This window comes from Scyliorhinus canicula, chromosome 2 (assembly GCF_902713615.1).
Source record: "Scyliorhinus canicula chromosome 2, sScyCan1.1, whole genome shotgun sequence".
Lineage (NCBI taxonomy): Eukaryota > Metazoa > Chordata > Chondrichthyes > Carcharhiniformes > Scyliorhinidae > Scyliorhinus > Scyliorhinus canicula.
Window position 1 is genome coordinate 184,945,361 of NC_052147.1, and position 18,192 is coordinate 184,963,552.

Consider the following 18,192-nt stretch of genomic DNA (forward strand, 5'->3'; position numbering starts at 1 on the left):
TCGCGTTTCTCAACGACGTCAACGTGCCCTCAGAAGCAGTGATTCTGACCCCTACAGAGGGCCAGCACAGCACTGGAGTGACCCACACCACACCAGCTGTTTATCCCGGCGTCAGATAGGTGCCACAGGTCTGCGCATGCACAGTGGGACCGGCGCCAACACGCGCATGTGCAGTGGCTCCCTTCTCCGCGCTGGCCCTGATGCAACATGCAACATGGCGTAGGGCTACAGGGGCCGGCATGGAACAAAAGAGGCCCCATCCCGAGAGGCCGGCCAGCCGATCGGTAGGCCCCAATTGTGGGCCAGGCCACAGCGGAGGCCCCCCCCCCCCCGGGTTGGACCCCCCCTTCCCCCACCAGGCTGGCCCCGGATGCATACACGCCGAGGTCCCACCGCATAAGAGCAGACGTGGACGGTGCCAGTGGGTCTCGGATTTTTGCGTGGCCACTCGGCCCATCCTGGGAATCGGCGGACCGGCATCACGCAATTCGCGCCCATCCCGGCGATTCTCCGGCCCGGGCTGGACTGAGAGAATCCTGACCCTAATGCCTGGGCTGGGAACCATGGAAATTGTCCATCATTTACCTTTGGACAGGGTTGACTTTCTCTTTGAAAATGACTTAGTAGGGATGGAATCAGTGGCTTTCCCAATAGCCGCAGAGACCATGGGAGGTCAAGGAGTCAGAGCAGTTACAGGAAGAGGGACCTGGCTATTTCCCTGTATGTAATAATCGAGTCGATGGCCAAAAAAGGCCAATCATCAGAGGCTAAATTGGCACCATAAGTGGATGACTTTACAGAACGACTATCTGAAACCTTTTTTCAGAGATTCTGATGGGGGGCTGATGCAAGTGATAGGCTGATTGAGGCCCAGCAATCACAAACTGTCCAAACTGAAGCTGAAAGAGTGAGTTCCGGAGAGCCAAGACTTAAAAATTAGGTGCTGTTGAGAAAGTTGGAAACCCTTTCACAGAGGTGAGGATCATAGAATCCCGACAGTGCAGAAGGAGGCCATTCAGTGTGACCCGCCTCTTCTCCACAGCATCCAGCAATACCTTGAGCTCTGCGTCCGCAAACGTCTGGGCTGGTGTCCAGCATACCACCTTCTTGGCTGGAATGACAGTGTGTGGGGAGTGGAGTGCTTATATGCAGCTTGTCAGGCGCTCATGTGACATTCCCAGCTTCAGCGAATCACATGCCGACATGCGTTGGAATTGCCCTTGTTCCACGTGGCGCGAGAGCTGGCCTATTAGCATGTCCTGAATGGCTTTGGCAGTCATATCCCCATCGGAACTGTGGATCACTCGTCCATTCTGTCCCGGCATCAGCACTTAGTCTTAGTAGTCCTTGGAAAATAGGAGACAGGTTTAGATAAAGGATCTGGATCGGCGCAGGCTGGGAGGGCTGAAGGGCCTGTTCCTGTGCTGTAATTTTCTTTGTTCTTCTTTGTTCTTTATTCAAACGGAGAATCCCGCCCCAGATCTTTAAAAAAAATGAACAGTGTTATACCTAACCCAGGAGAAGGACAAAGAGAGGAGTCAGCTAACTTACTTCAATGCTGGGTGTTCCAGATGGATCAGGTGGGCTAGGGATACCATTGTTTCCAGGGTTACCAGATGGATCCTAACGGAAAACATCAGTTCACACCTCCTAACCTGGTTATACCTATATGAGGAATGTAGGAATTTCAAATATAAGGGGCAGAATTCTCTGAAACTGAGGCTATGTCCCCACGCCTGTGAGAAAATGGGCGCAAATCACTCTTGACTTTCCTGGAGAAAGTCCACAGTGATTCTCTGTTTTGAAGGGTGTTTCCAGGGCCCAGGAGTAGTCCTCGCAGCTCCGGCTGCCGATAAGAGGCCCTGCACTTTCAGCCGCGGGTCCGCGCATGCACGCGGCGGTCCCACACAAGGCGGATCCACACATCAAGCCGGCCCTGACAATATGGACCTCTCCCCCAGATCGCGCTCGCCCACCGATTGGTGGTCCCCGATCGCGAGCCTAGCCATCCTGCCCCCCCCCCCCCCCCCCCCCCCCACCCAGTGACGGATCCCCCTGCCCCCCACAAGGGCTGCCACGGACTGGTTCTGGAACCGCCACTCCAAGTGCCTACCGGGTGGAACCATGAGTGAACCACACCGGCGGGAACCCGGCCTCTTTCAACTAGGCTTTCTGGAGATAGAGGTGCACAGTAAGATGATGTAGTTAATGGAAGGAACCAGAGGCTGAAGCAGTTTCTGGAGTTTGAGTTCAGTAGAGATTTGACTGGGGACAGAACAGAAGCAGCTGGTCTAAAGGCAGTGGGCAGAATTCTCCCTCCCCCACGCCGGGTGGGAGAATTGCTGGGGCGCTGAGCAAGTTCCGCCACACTGCCCCGGCACCCGCATGCGATTCTCCCACCCTCCCAAACCGGCGCAGTGAGATGGACGGCTGGCCGCTGGGAGAATCGCCGCTCACCGTTTGTAATGGCGAGTGGCGATTCTCCGGCCCAAACCGGCCTGCCCAACACGACAGGTTCCCATCGGCGCCATCCACACCTGGTCGCTGCCGGCGGGAACAGCACGGGAAGGCTGGGGGGGGGGGGGGATCCTGCACCTGGGGTGGCCTCAAAAGGGGTCTGGCCCGCGATCGGTGCCCACCGATCGGCAGGCTGGCCTCTCTGAAGGAGGACCTGCATTCCTCCGCCACCCCACAAGATCCATCCGACATTTCTTGGGGGTCGGAGAATTTCGCCCCAGGATAGAACAGCAGTTTCTGGAAAGGCTGGCAGTTTAACTACGAGTTTGACTCAGTTAAGAATCTGTGGCTGGTTCCTGGAGGATCACTCTTTCTCAAATTGATTTCCAATGCATCCCTTTGCAGCAAGTATTCCTGAGTCTACTCACTGTATTTAAACGTGAATTTTACCCTGAGATGGGTGTTGTTTGAGTGGAGATAAAGATAGCAGTTAAGGGTTATTGTGACATTGTATTGTTCAGCATTGGAAGCTTTTTGTATTTATTATGTAAAAGTTATTAATACTGTGGCAGTGGTAAAGTTTGTTTCAATATGCCATATCCCTGCTTGTGAGAATCACTCTTGGAACAAAGTATCCTTTCTTCACAGTCTTACAAAATTAAATAAAATGTTCAAGTCTTTGTCCAGTATCCTAGCAACTGGTGGGATCTGGTCCAGGATTGTAATACCTACCTGAAAAGATTAATTTTATAATGAATATTTTTGACCATCTGATTAATGAGTTGTAGTTGAAGATGCATTGAGATGGTTCATTTACTTGAATGCTGGGTGTTCCCGGTGGTCCTGGTGGGTCAGGTGGGCCAGGGGTACCATTGTTTTCAGGGTGACCAGTTGGATCCCAAAAGAAAACATCTTTTGTCAAAGATTACAAACTGAAATTCTACTGTAATGCTCAGATGCCCATTTCTCCTTTGCAAATTGCCACAGGATTGCATAAAATGAATTAAATAGTCTGACTCAATTCCTAAATCCAATGTTGGAAAAATGTTGGAAAATCATATCAGGTCTGGCAGTAGGGAGAGAAAAGAGCTAACATTTCGAGTCCAGATGACCCTTTGTCAAAGCCTTTTTTTCCAATCCCTGGATGGATGGGCTCGTAGTATTGATTTCTGAAAATAAATTTAGAGTAACCAATTCATTTTTTTTCCAATTAAGGGGCAATTTAGCATGGCCAATCCACCTAGCCTGCACATCTTTTGAGTTGTGGGGGCTAAACTCACGCAAGCACGGGGAGAATGTGCAAACTCCACACGGACAGTGACCCAGAGCCAGGATTGAGGCTGGGTCCTCAGCGCTGTGAGGCCCCATTGCAAACTCACTGTGTCACCGTGCTGCCCATAGTATTGATTTCATGGAAGTGTTTTCTTTCCAATATCATAACAAGTGAATCCTTCAAGGAAATATGGAAACCCTTTTTGTGCAAAGGTTAGAACCCACAATTATGGGTGGCACGGTAGCACTGTTGCTTCACAGCGCCAGGGACCAGGGTTCAGTTCCTGGCTTGGGTCACTGCCTGTGCAGAGACTGCACATTCTCCCCTTGTCTGCGTGTGTTTCCTCCCACAAGTACCAAAAGATGTGCTTATTCGGTGATTTGGACATTCTGAATTCTCCCTCAGTGTACCCGAACAGATGCCATAGTGTAGTGACTCGGGGCCTTTCACAGTAACTTCATTGCAATGTTAATATAAGCCTAATTGTGACACTAATGAAGATCACTATTATTATAAAGAGATGATTTGACAACATTTGTATTGGTTAATTTATTAAACATTGTGTTGAAATTGATAGGTTTTATAAGGTACATTGTTAGAAAAGTATATTAGCTAAATTTCTAACACCTGTAATAAAAAATACCAATATTAGCCAATTAGCACTTGAAGACTTTTACCAGCTATTTTGGAAAGAATATGATTGTTTGATACTGATATCAGCAATCTCGCTTGCTAAATTGCCACTGTGATAACATTGTTTGGTAGTTCAAAGCTACAGGAATGACACAAACATTAGTGAATTTGTTCAGGGAATATATTAGCTTGAAGTTACAAACATGATAATAAACTTCTAAACATGTTGTTACACAATTAGGATTACATTATTAATTTACTTTTCTTCGTTCAAACATGGACAACAGATCTGAATGCCAGAGGTGAGGTGACATAAAGGCAGCAATTGACCAAGTATGGCATCAAAGAGCCCGAGCTAAACTGGAGTCAGTGTGAATCAGGGAAAAACTCTCCACTGGTTGAAGTCAGACCTAGCACAAAGGAAGATGGTTGTGGTGGTTGGAGGTCAATCATCTCAGCTCCAGGACATCACTGCAGGAGTTCCGCAGGGTAGTGTCCCAGGCCCAACCATCTTCAGCTGCTTCAGCAATGACCTCCCTTCCATCATAAAATCAGAAGTGGGGATGACTACACAATGTTCAGCACTATTTGCCACTCCTCAGATAACGAAGCAGTCCGTGTCCAAATGCAGCAAGACTTGGAGAATATCCAGGCTGGGGTTAAAAAGTGGCAAGTTACATTTACGCCACACAGGTGCCAGGCAATGGCCATTTCCTACCAGAGGGGATCTAACCACCACTCCGTGACATTCAATGGCATTACCATCGCTGAATCCCCCACAATCAACATCCTGGCGGTTACCATTGATCAGAAATTGAACTGGACTAATACTGTGGCTATGAGGGCAGGTCAAAAGCTGGGAATCCTACAGCAAGTAACTCACCTCCTGACTCCCCAAAGTCTGTCCAACATCTACAAGGCGCAAGTCAGGAATGCAATCCAATACTCTATACAAAGCAGCCCACTTGATTGCTCCTCCTTCCATGAGCATTCAAACCCTCCACCAATGACGAACAATGGCAGCCTTGTGCAACATCTACAAGATGCACTGCAAAGTTCCTTAGACAACACCTTCCAACACCTAGAAGGACAGGAACAGCAGATACCTGGGAACCCCACCACCCGGAGGTTCGCCTCCAAGTCACTCACCAGCCTGACTTGGAAACATACCGCCATTTCTTCACTGTCGCTGGGGCAACATCCTGGAACTCCTTCCCTAACAACACAGTGGGTGTACCTGCACCTCAAATAATGCAGAGTTCAAGAAGGCAACTCACCACCACCTTCTGAAGGGCAACGAGGGATGGGCAATAAATGCTGGCCAAACTAGCGAAGCGCACATCCCATTAATGAATTTTTTAAAAAATAACTTAAGTATTCAAAATTTAAATATGAAGTAAATCAAAAGCTTTTTAGTTATTTTGTATCAAAAGGCTTACAGTTACTGGATTCCATATAGGTCTTTGGGTTGTATCACGATTCTGTAAAGAGATAAATGCATATTTTACCATCAAAAAATAATGGGGAATTGCAAGAAAGGTACCACAACATAGAACATAGAACAGTACAGCACAGAACAGGCCCTTCGGCCCTCGATGTTGTGCCGAGCAATGATCACCCTACCTAAACCCACGTAACCCGTATACCCGTAACCCAACAATCCCCCCATTAACCTTACACTACGGGCAATTTAGCATGGCCAATCCACCTAACCCGCACATCTTTGGACTGTGGGAGGAAACCGGAGCACCCGGAGGAAACCCACGCACACACGGGGAGGACGTGCAGACTCCACACAGACAGTGACCCAGCCGGGAATCGAACCTGGGACCCTGGAGCTGTGAAGCATTGATGCTAACCACCATGCTACCGTGAGGCCCCAATCTTGGAAGATTTTAATCTTCATATAGATTGGACAACTAAAATAGGCAAGAGTACCCTAGAGGATGATTCCATAAAGTGCGTTTGGGACAGTTTCTTCGAGCATAACATTCTGGAACCAATAAGCTAATCGACTATTTTACACCCAGTAATGTGTAATGAGACAAAATTAATAAAAGACTCCATTGTGCAGCATTCTCTTGGTAAGAGTGATCATCGCATGGTAGAATTTCACATTCAGTTTGAGGATCTGAAACTTATGTCTCAACTTTAAATAAAGGCAAGTAAACGGGCATGAAGACAGAGTTGGCTAAAGTGATAGGGAAAAATAGGTTAAATCTGAAGATAGAACAGGAGCAGTGGCAGACATTTAAGGAAATATATTTCAAACCTCAACAAAAATGTATTCCATTGAGAAAGAAAGACTACATGGAATGATGCAGCATACATGGCTAACCAAGGAAGTTAAGGATGCAATTAAATTGAAAAAAATGTGTAATGCTGCAAAATTAGTGGTGGGCTATACGATGTTGAACATTTTAGAAACCAACAAAAGATAACTAAAAAAATCTTCTCAAGGTTTATAAAATGGAGACTGGAAACAAGGAAGTGACAGACAGTTTGAATATACATTTTAAACCCATTTTTACTGGAGAGGACATAAAGGTCATCCCAAGAAAAGCAGGAGACAAAAAGGAGAGAGGGGCTTAAAACCATCAGTCACTGGTAAAACAATACTGGACGAAAAGTTGCGAAGTCCCTTGGACCTGTTGGCCTGAATCCTCGGGCTTAAAGGAAATGGATGCAGAGATAATCTTCCAATAATAGGTTCTGGAAAGGACCCAAGCAGAAAATGTAACACCAAGAAAGGAAACTGTCAGCCAGTATGTCTAACATGTGCAAATGGGAAAATACTAGAATCCATTGCGTATGAATTGGCAGCAGAACATTTAGAAACTCAGGCTGTGTCAATGTAGAGCATAATTGTACAGGTTTGCAGGCTAAGGGCCTGTAAATACTCCCGGTTGGCTGTCCTCTCACCTTCCTACATACCTTGATGCATCTTATGTAGGGAAGACAATGTCTAGACTGGTCCCCCTGCCCTTGCCTTAATTATGGCCCTTAGGAAACTCACACTTACATTGATATTTTGATGGTTAAGGGGAATATTAGCAGACTAGTGGTTGAAAGTTAATTGTGATTAATGTAGGAATTTTAGATATATTGTATTATATGTACTTGCTGCAGTTAGGGCTAAATGCCTGAGTTAGTATGTGACTAATGTAGTAGTGTTTTTAAAAATCCTGGTTTGCAAGATTACTATTTTCTTTGGAGCCAGAGGTGCAATTAACACATCATAACAGCTAGGGCAAATGGATTTTTGTTGACGTTAAGAGTGTCCCCTGCGGAGTAGTTAATTAGAGACATTGGGCACAATTTAGCGGACTTCAAACTACGTCCGCTGTCAGGTGGAATTAGCGGGGTGTTTGTCAAGCAGCTGCAGCGCAGAGAAAGACCCAGCTATTCAACGCCACTTTGCTGTTTTTTTGGCATCAGGAATTTTCTCTCTGCTGAGGCCACACCTAGAAGTGATTTCCAGTTGATGAGCTGATCTTGGCAACAGGAACAACTGCTCCCAGGTCGGGGTGCTATTTTGACCTGATCTTTCCCCCGCACTTTCAGGCGCCTCCACCCCTCCCCGCTTTCTGGCCATCTGCACCCAGCCCCCAACCTTGGAGAGGCCCTGAAGAGCCCCCCCCTCCACAAGTGCAAGGCTCACCCTGGCCTGAACCCTGGCAATGTCAATCTGGCACTCGGGCACCCTTGTACCCTGGCAGTGCCCCTGGCACTCTGACATTGCCACTTGGGCACTCTGCCAAGTGCCAGGGAGAGTGCCAGGTACCACTCTGCCCTGGCCTAATGACCTAAGAGATCCCACAGGTGCCGTTACAACTGGTCCACATTTACGTGGGCCAGTATTGAATGGGATTCTGGCAAGATATCCCAGGCGCACCCGTTGACTCCTGGGTAAATCCAGCAACTGTGTATTTAAATGAGCCATCAGGCTTATTTAAATATTTAGATCTGGATCTCGCGCAGATTAGGGGCTCTCAAGCGATACACCCATTGCGCCCGGCGCAGGTCGCTGAAACACGCCCATTATGTTCAGCTGAGCAAGATGATGTAGCTAATGCGAGGAGCAAAAGGTTGAAACAGTTAGCTGTTGAGGTTCAGGGTTTTGGTTTGTGGCAGGAAGATAAGCTGAGAAGGTTCTGAAGAAATACAGTCAGAAATTCTGTGTTGTTCTGACAGGGTTCAGGTCTACTTTTTCAAACAGTCTCAAAAGGCATCTCTGTACAGAAAGTATACCTGAGTGCTAATTGTATTTAAAAGTGGATAGGGATCTGAGATGGTTTTGTTGTTTGAGTGGAAATAAAGGTAGCAGTTAAGGTTATTGTGTCACTGCATTGATTAGCATTGTTTAAGGAGCAATTGCAAGTTATTTTCTTGCATGATGTTAAAGATATTTTAGTACTGTGTTAGAAATAAAGTTTGTTTTAATACACCATATCTCTATTTTCGTGAAATCACTCCTGCAGTGAGGTATAATTTCCTCACAGTCTTACAAATTAAGAAGGGGAGAGACATTGTTATGGTTAATCCCTGCACTCATCCAGCGTATCTTTGGGGAAAGAGCCATAGGAAGCTTGGAAAAATGACATAAACCACAAAGCCTTCTTCTGCCATTTTTCTGTGATCCCTGCAGCTCTTCATTCAAGTTATGGTAGACACGTGAGGGAAACCCTGTGAAAATCCATCCTCCAAAACTAATTTTTTTTCATAATCTTTATTGTCACAAGTAGGCTTACATTATCACTGCAATTAAGTTACTGTGTAAAGCCTCTGGTCGCCACAGTACAGCGCCTGTTCGAGTACACAGAGGGAGAATTCAGACTGTCCAATTCACCAAACAGCACGTCTTTCGGGACTTGTGGGAGGAAACCCACGCAGACAGAGGGAGAACGTGCAGACTCCGCACAGACAGTGACCCAAGCTGGGAACCGAACCTGGGACCCTGGCGCTGTGAAGCAACAGTGCTCCCCACTGTGCTACAGTGCTGCCCATATTTCAGTTACCGCAAACAATAATGGACTTTCTTAAACTACTAGAAGTATTTAAATCAATATTAAAGCTCTATGCTGATCACGTCAGTTTTCCAACCCAGCTTTCTGTGGTGTAAAAGCCAAAAAATTAAATTAAATTCAGCGAGGATTACCTTTTACCAATGTGTGTTTGCCAAAAGATCATTGCCTGGAAGACATTCATATCGAGTGCGTGAGGGTGGGTGCCGGGTGTTGTGGGGATTGACGTAGGTATTCATCCATTGGAACAGTGAGAATGTAAGCATCCCACAATTGGACCCATGCCCTGACTTGCATCGACCCAGTGATTCATAGAAGCTACAGTGCAGAAAGAGGCCATTCGGCCCATCGAGTCTGCACCGGCTCTTGGAAAGAGCACCCTACCCAAGGTCAACACCTCCACCCTATCCCCATAACCCAGTAACCCCACCCAACACTAAGGGCAATTTTGGACACTAAGGGCAATTTATCATGGCCAATCCACCTAACCTGCACATCTTTGGACTGTGGGAGGAAACCAGAGCACCCGGAGGAAACCCACGCACACACGGGGAGGATGTGCAGACTCCGCACAGACAGTGACCCAAGCCGGAATCGAACCTGGGACCCTGGAGCTGTGAAGCCATTGTGCCATCCACAATGCTACCGTGCTGCACCTTTGCCAAGTGAGTTGCCAAGAGAAACATGTAGCGGTGGCACAGTGATTAGCACTGTTGCCTCACAGTGCTAGGGACCAGAGTTCAATTCTGACCTTGGGTAACTTTCTGTGTGGAGTTTGCACGTTCTCCCCATGGCTACTTGGGCTTCTTCCGGGTACTCCGCTTTCCTCGGATAGTCCAAAGATGTGCAGGTTAGGTGGATTGGCCATAATAAATTGTCCTTAGTGTCCAAAAGGTTATCTGGAGTTATGGAGATAGGGCATGGGTGTGGGCCTAGGTAAGGTGCTCTTTCAGAGGGTCAGTGCAGATTTGATGGGCCAAATGGAGTTCTTCTGCACTGTAGGGATTGTATGATTATTCCTGATGAACCAAGAATGAAGATTGGACAGCTGCCGGCAAAGGACTATTGCAGCAGAGAACAGGCATTGGACACTTCATTTGCAAATGCAAAGTATTTTAGGTATGTTCTATACATAGGGGTAGCACGGTAGCACAAGTGGATAGCACTGTGGCTTCACAGCGCCAGGGTCCCAGGTTTGATTCCCCGCTAGGTCATGTCATAATATACACATCAGTATCTGATGGTGCAAGGACACACACTGACTGACACACTGCAAGACCAATCAACACACACAACACAGCAGCCAATCACCAGTTAGCGCACGGTCGCTATAATGCCAGAGGGCACTAGTTTTCCCGCTCATTTGGGATGCAGCCTCTGAGACAGACGGAGCCCGCAGTCAGTAGCACAAACATCTACCATGTGCTAGCAGTATAGACTGGTCAGGTTAGGCATAGGTCTTCAGGCAATCTAACATAGTGTCGACCCACAGTGCAAGTATGTTTAACAGCTCTTAGTTAAATAAAATAGAGTTGTACTATTTCAAGTGTTGGTAGCCTGTCTATGTTACTGCTAAGGTAAACGCAGTCTCCACAGAGCCAGAGTACCCAACACATCAGGTCACTGTCTGTGCGGAATCTGCACGTTCTCCCCATGCCTGCGTGGTTTCCTCCAGGTACTCCGGTTTCCTCCCACAGTCCAAAGACATGCAGGTTAGGTGGATTGGCCATGATAAATTGCCCTTAGTGACTAAAAAAGGGTTAGCACGGGCTATTGTGTTACGGGGATAGGGTGGGTGAGGGCTTAAGTGGGTGGGTGCAGACTCGATGGGCCGAATGGCCTCCTTCTGCACTGTATGTTTTATGACTATGACATACCTAAAGTATATACTGTACCTAAATGGCTACAGTTGTATGGCCTTTATCAATATGGGCAGTTTTTTATTAGCATGCACTTCCTGCCTGCCCAATTGGAAACTCAGTAGGTCACTTGGTACCTAAGGAACTTGTCCTGTCCGTCAAAGTCTTTGGCCTACATTATTAGCTATAATACTATGAAACAGCACTCATTCCAACCCACAGTAAATTACATTCATCTTTTATTATTGGCATCAAAATGAAATGGCAATTAAAACAATGTATTCTTACAGCGCTGGGTGTTGGAGGAATGGTTGGACATATAGGACAGCATTCCCCAGGGGGTATCTCAGCATCAGGGCAGTCTAGGGTGTCACATTCTATATCATTACAGAGGGTGATTCCATTATCACAAACGCAGATTTCGCAGTCGCTAGGTTTCCAGGTTTCTTGATCTTCATAATCATTCCCATCGTGAATGCATATGGTACCTAGAAAGGAAATATGGGAAGATTAAACTCAGAACACCACAGGAAGATTAGACTGTTGGAGTCATATAACATTCAGAATTAATGGCTGGAGATACATGATTATCACCTGAAGAAGAAGAAAGTCTGAACATTTACAATTATTATACAGGTAAATCTGTGCGAGTCAAAATATCTAAGATTCATTGAATCAATCTCTTATAATTGCATCATTTATGACAAGATAATTCAATATCTATCTGAAAGATGCCAAGATACAAGCTGTGTCTGTAATGTATGTATATAATTCTGATAGATATTAACAGTTTTTCTGAATAAAGATGACCCTCAATCATGCAATGGCCAGTCAAGCAATGGCGATGGGAAGGCACCTGATCTGTGAGTGAACGATCGCCGCCAGATAAGGTCTGGGACTGGCTTACTCCCAGGTCCGGTAGGACAATGGGCCTGGGGAGATAATGATGGTATCTGACTGCGTCACCAACCTGACTGTCTCGTTCCCTTTTATCCATTACAAGGAACATGTAGATATCGCTATGGAACCAGTGGAGCTGGCCATTCCACTTATCACAGCATTGGAGAAACACACACTCCAACAGCATTGTGGAGATCTGATGTGCCCTGACAACCTTGCTCTGCAGGAGGGTGATGACCTTCCTGAGGAGTGGCATGTGTCCTCGGAGAAGGAGGACATTCAAGAAGGAGTCGAGGAAGAGGCTGCTGAGGATCGGAGGATGCTAAATTGCCCTTTAGTGTCCAAAAGGTTAGGTGGAGTTACTGAGTTCAGGGGATAGGGTGGAGGCGTGTGCTTAAGCAGGGTGTTCTTTCCAAGGTACGGTGCAGACTCGATGGGCCGAATGGCCTCCTTCTGCACTGTAAATTCTATGATTCTGTGATGAAGGGCAGGTGAGGGTGTGCATGCACAGGAATTCTAGGGACACCTTCCTGCTTTATGGGGTAGTATCAGCTTGTTGTCTGACAGCCGCACCCCCTTGCCCCAGGATGTTGTGAACCATCTATGATCAATGGATGACGGTTGCAGAGATCTCATTCATCAGGGTACTGGGGCTATGGAGTCCCTGAGTATTTGCTGCCCAGTCAATGCAGTAGGGTGCTGTTGACTCACAGTGAGGAATGGTCTGTAATGCTCCTCAGCTACTGCTTATGTCTGACTCCTGTCTGTCTGCTGCCGGCACATTGACACTACGATTTGTCTGAGTGAGGTTTGACCCAACATTCTTTTGTCCATTTGCTCTAAAGGGGGAGTAGGAGTGAAGGTCTAGGGTTCACTGAATCCTGCCTGAGTCTTGTCAGTACAAATTGAACATTCATACTGAGAGGGCCCAACCACCTGGCAGGCATGGAGGCCCAGTAAGAACAGCTGTGTCTCGATGGGGAGAAGTGCTATGCCATTGGGAGGAGGGTAAGAGAATGTGAGAAGTTAAGGTAGCGAAGAACAATAATATTTCATTCAGTAACATGTGCAGGTTTTACAAGTGAGAATGCCCCCCCAATTATTATTGCCTAACTTCATCCATGCCCACACTGCACCCCTAAAATCCCTTTGACTTCTGTACCCTCCCATTACATCTAGATGTGTTCCCAGGATGCCTTCTACATTCTGCTGTCTTCACATCCTGTCGCTTGAGATGGCCTTGGCAGGCACCCTCTGGAGGACTTGGACCTGGAGGATCCTGGCCTATTCCTGGATGCTGTCATGTCACTTATTTCTACCCACTTTGCCTGAGAAGTGCCAGTCACGGGAAGGGAAGTGTTAAATTGGCTGGTCACTCCCAGGATCTCCTGGGTGGAAGGCCCCGGGATGCATTCCAGTGGATCATCCTTCCCCGAGGTTCTTGTGGACCTCTGGGTTACTCTATGGGATGAACGGGCCGCTGAAGTGAGTTCCAGAAACCCCACCGTCACCTGGCGCTGTCAATCCGACTTCCACCATTGTCTGAACCATACAGTTGAAGCCCTCAGCCATGGTCCTCAGCAACAGAGCCATGCTTTGAAATTCTCCCATTATGAATCTGACCTCTTGCCGAGGCTTTCTACTGTAGATGCCACCCTTGCAGTGTTGGCCTGGGTGCCATGCAGTGCTGGCACCATCTCCTGCGTCAGAAGGATTTGGGACTCCTCCATTCAGCCTTGCAGTCACAAGAGTGTCAATGACACTCCTTCCTGGTATTCCTGGCTCTGACTTTGCACCTCCAGCAGCTGAAGGATGAACATGTCCAGAGGCACAATACCTGGCTTGGGCGCAGCTGAGTCCTGGGATCCAGCAGACCTCTGACTTTCTGATCCCTGGGATGTTCCTGCCTCACCTGATATCCATCAGAGGCGGTGTTGTCGTCACCAGAAAGTGACTCAGAAGCCATAAATCTAGGAGCTGATTTCCTAGCTGCCAGCATCCTGGCTTGAATGAGAGCAACAGGAGGCTGGTTCCAACCTGTTGACATCCAGGCTTAAATGAGGCCGGGTAAGGCGAAGGCAGCTCAGCTTGTTTCCAACTATTTTGGGTAAAAACCAAATGAACTAAAAGTAAAAGATGCAAGCGCCTTCATAGCACTGCATGTGGGCCAGGATGACCCATTTGAATCCTCCATGAGGGACTGGACATAATATATCGAGTATTATTTCCAAGCAAAAGGAATAGGCCAGGAGGCGAAATGCAAAGCAATTCTCTGAAGTGTTTGTGGGACTCAGACCTATAACCTTTCTCACAGTATTACAGCAACAGGTGTGCCTGGCTCCAAGTCCTTCAGTGAGCTCATGTGTTTCATGAAGGCTCAATTGCAACCACACCATTGGTCATATTCCAGAAATTCAAATTCAATTTGTGGGTGAGAGCCCCAGGTCAGTCAATCGCAACTTACATCATTGAACTGAAGTAATTCTCAGAGTATCGTGATTTTGGAGCTACCCAAAATGACATGTTATGGGATTGGTTAGTCTGTGCTGTGAACAATGATGCTTGTCAACACAGGTTTCTTGCAGAAGTCGATCTAACTTTTGAACGAGCAATGGAGATAGCACTGGCTATGGACATCACTGAAAAAGATACACAAGAACTTTACCAGTTACGATGGAAACCTATGGCCAGCTGTGGGGCCAAAACCGCTGAAGCAGCCATGAAATGGAAACAATTTCAACCAACAAAACAAAAAGGTACAGAATAGGCAATCAGCCAGTAAAGCTTAAAGTAGAAGGTTACCGATGTGGAAGTAGCCACACTCCTGAATCAAGTCAGTTTAAGGAGGCTGTGTATTTTTATTGTCACAAAAGAGGACATTTGATAAAGCAGCACAGAGCTAAGTCAAGATCGGCGAGTAATTGATCAACCATGATATATACAATATTTACGCAAGTATACAATGTGGAAGAATCTCACACCCATGATTCTGGTATTAACTGTCTGTTTAATCTAAAAACAGACAAGATAGGCCTGATTACTTATCCGGGTTGTGCCCACTTACCCTGAAGCTATGGAGCTTCTGAAAGGACACTATAACCGGCCGATCAACAAACTCTATGCCAGGCACCTGGGGCGAAATTCTCCGCTCCCCACGCCGGGTGGGAGAATCGCGGGAGGGCCGGGCGACTCACGGCATGCCCCCCTGGCACCCCCCGCGATTCTCCCACCCCCCGCTCGGAAGAATCGGCGCTCGCCATTTTTCACGGCGACCGGCGATTCTCCGGTCTGGATGGGCCGAGCGGCCTGCCATTCGCGACCAGTTCACGACGGCGGCAACCACACCTGGTCACTGCCGTCGTGAACATGGCACCAAAAGCTGGATTGAAGCTTGTGGGGGGCGGAGAGGGGAGTGAGCACCACGGCTGTGCTCGGGAGGGGACTGGCCCGCGATCGGTGCCCACCGATCATCAGGCCGGCATCTCAAAGGGACGCACTCTTTCCCCTCCGCCGCCACGCAAGATCAAGCTGCCACGTCTTGCGGGGCAGCGGAGGGGAAGACGGCAACCTCACATGCGCGGGTTTGAGCCGTCAGCCATCGTGACGTCAGCCGCGCATGCGCGGGTTGGAGCCGGCCAACCTGCGCATGTGCGGCTGACGTCATATAGGCGGCGCCGTCGCGTCACTCTCGGCGCGCCGCCCGGCAGCCGAGAGTTACGGAGCGCCGCTCCTAGCCCCCCGGGTGGGGGTGAATAAGGTGAGAGGAGCGGCCTCCAAGGCCATCGTGAAACTCGGCTGAGTTCACGACGGCCTTCCCGATTTTTCGTGGGAGCGGAGAATTTCGCCCCTCCTGTCCAAGAGGCAGCAACTCCCCGGTGAGCCATTAGACGATTTTTGGCATGCCCTGCACACCCTGGCCAGGAACTGCGATTGCAAGGCAGTTTCGGCCATTGAACATACAGAACTCTTAATCAGGGATGCTTTCATTACGGGCATGGAGTCAGTGTACATCCACCAGCGCCTATTAGAAGGGGGTATGCTCAACCTCGTGGCGACCAGACAACCCGCGAACTCGCTAACAGTAGCCTACCGTAACGTACAGTCATACGCCCCCGACCGCACGGCATACGCCCCCGACTGCACGGCGCCCTCATGGACATCGTGTGCCCCACCAGCGGCCACCCCCGCCAACCCCAAGCCTGCGCCGCGCGGCAGCCAGCCAACCCCGGGGGGCCGAAATGCTATTCCTGCGGGCAGACAAAGCACCCCCGGCAGCGCTGCCCGGCGAGGAGTGCAATCTGCAAGACCTGCGGAAAGAAGGGACATTTTGCTGCTGTGCGCCAGGCCCGTCTATTGCTGCTGTATATAGGCCCAGTGTTCCTGCACCCCCCACGTGCGACCCATGGGCGCTGCCATTTTTGTCCCCGCAGACCACGTGCGGCCCGTGGGCGCCACCATCCTCCTCCCAGCAGAACACGTGCGGCTCGTGTGCGCCGGCATCTTTAACTCCGCCCGCCATGTGCGCCCCATGGGCGCCGCCATCTTCAGTGCTATTTTGGACGCTCCTCAGGACCCCTGCTCATCGGGGACTTCATCTGGCCGTTCATCGCCTGCCACCGCCGCCGACCAGCCCAGGACCTACCAACACCAGCCGCAGCTCACCTCCATCACGCTCGACCAGTCCCAGCCGCACAACCTCGCAACCGCGACAACGACGGTGAAAGTCGATGGGCACAAGACATCCTGCATTCTTGACTCGGGGAGCATGGAAAGCTTCATCCACCCCTCTACGGTAAGGCGCTGCTCCCTCGCGGTACACCTAGTTACCCAGAGAATCTCCCTGGCCTTTGGATTCCATTCCGTGGAAATCCGGGGGTACTGCATTGCCACCCTCACCGTCCAGGGCGTAGAGTTCAGAAACTTCCGGCTCTACGTCCTCCCCAACCTCTGTGCTGCTCTGTCACTCGGCCTGGACTTCCAGTGGAACCTCCAAAGTCTAACTCTAAAATTCGGCGGACCCCTAGCACCCCTCACCGTATGCGGCCACATGACCCTTAAGGTCGACCAGCCTTCCCTGTTTGCAAACCTCACCCCGGATTGCAAGCCCGTCGCCACGAGGAGCAGACGGTACAGTGCCCAGGACAGGACTTTCATCAGGTCGGAGGTCCAGTGGCTGCTGCGGGAAGGCATCATTGAGGCCAGCAACAGCCCCTGGAGAGCCCGTGGTAGCGGTAAACACTGGGGAGAAACAGGATGGTCACTGACTACAGTCAGACCATCAATCGGTACACGCAGCTCGACGTGTACCCCCTCCCACGCATATCTGATATGGTCAATCAAATTGCACAGTACCGGGTCTTTTCCACAGTGGACTTGAAATCTGCCTATCACGAGCTCCCGATCCGCAAGGCGGACCACAAATACACTGCGTTGGGCCACCTTCCCGTACCTGGATAACGTCACCATCTGCAACCACGACTAGCAGGACCACGACGCCAACCTTCTCAAATTTCTCCACACCGCCAAACTCCTTAACCTTACGTACAATAAGGAAAAGTGCATGTTCCGCACCAACCGCTTAGCCATCCTTGGCTATGTTGTGGAAAATGGAGTTCTAGGGCCCGACCCCGACCGCATGCGCCCCCTCATGGAACCCCCCCTTCCCCACTGCCCCAAGGCCCTGAAACGATGCCTGGGGTTTTTCTCCTATTATGCCCAGTGGGTCCCCAACTATGCGGACAAGGCCCGCCCACACATCCACTCCACAGTTTTCCCCATGATGGCTGAGGCCCGCTAGCCTTCAACCGTATAAAGGCAGACATCGCCAAGGCCACGATGCACACGGTCGACGAGTCCCTCCCCTTTCAGGTCGAGAGCGATGCATTGGACATCGCTCTGGCTGCCAGCCTCAACCAGGCAGGCATACCCGTGGCATTCCTTTCCCGCACCCTCCATGCCTCCGAAATTCGGCACTCATCTGTTGAAAAGGAGGCCCAGCCATCATTGAAGCTGTGCGGCACTGGAGGCATTACCTGGCCGGCAGGAG

The 18,192-nt window shown here is 49.2% G+C and overlaps 1 protein-coding gene across 1 annotated transcript in view; it reads right to left on the reverse strand.

Moving 5' to 3' along the window:
* The window catches only part of LOC119961822 (collagen alpha-1(II) chain-like), a 223,418-nt gene that overhangs the window by 164,333 nt on the left and 40,893 nt on the right, over window positions 1-18,192 (reverse strand). Inside the window, exons 2-3 of the mRNA XM_038789189.1 lie at window positions 11,535-11,734; window positions 5,803-5,844 (exon numbers count right to left, since the gene is read on the reverse strand). Of these exons, the coding sequence (XP_038645117.1) occupies window positions 5,803-5,844; window positions 11,535-11,734 (242 nt within the window). The remainder of the gene's footprint in view (window positions 1-5,802; window positions 5,845-11,534; window positions 11,735-18,192) is intronic.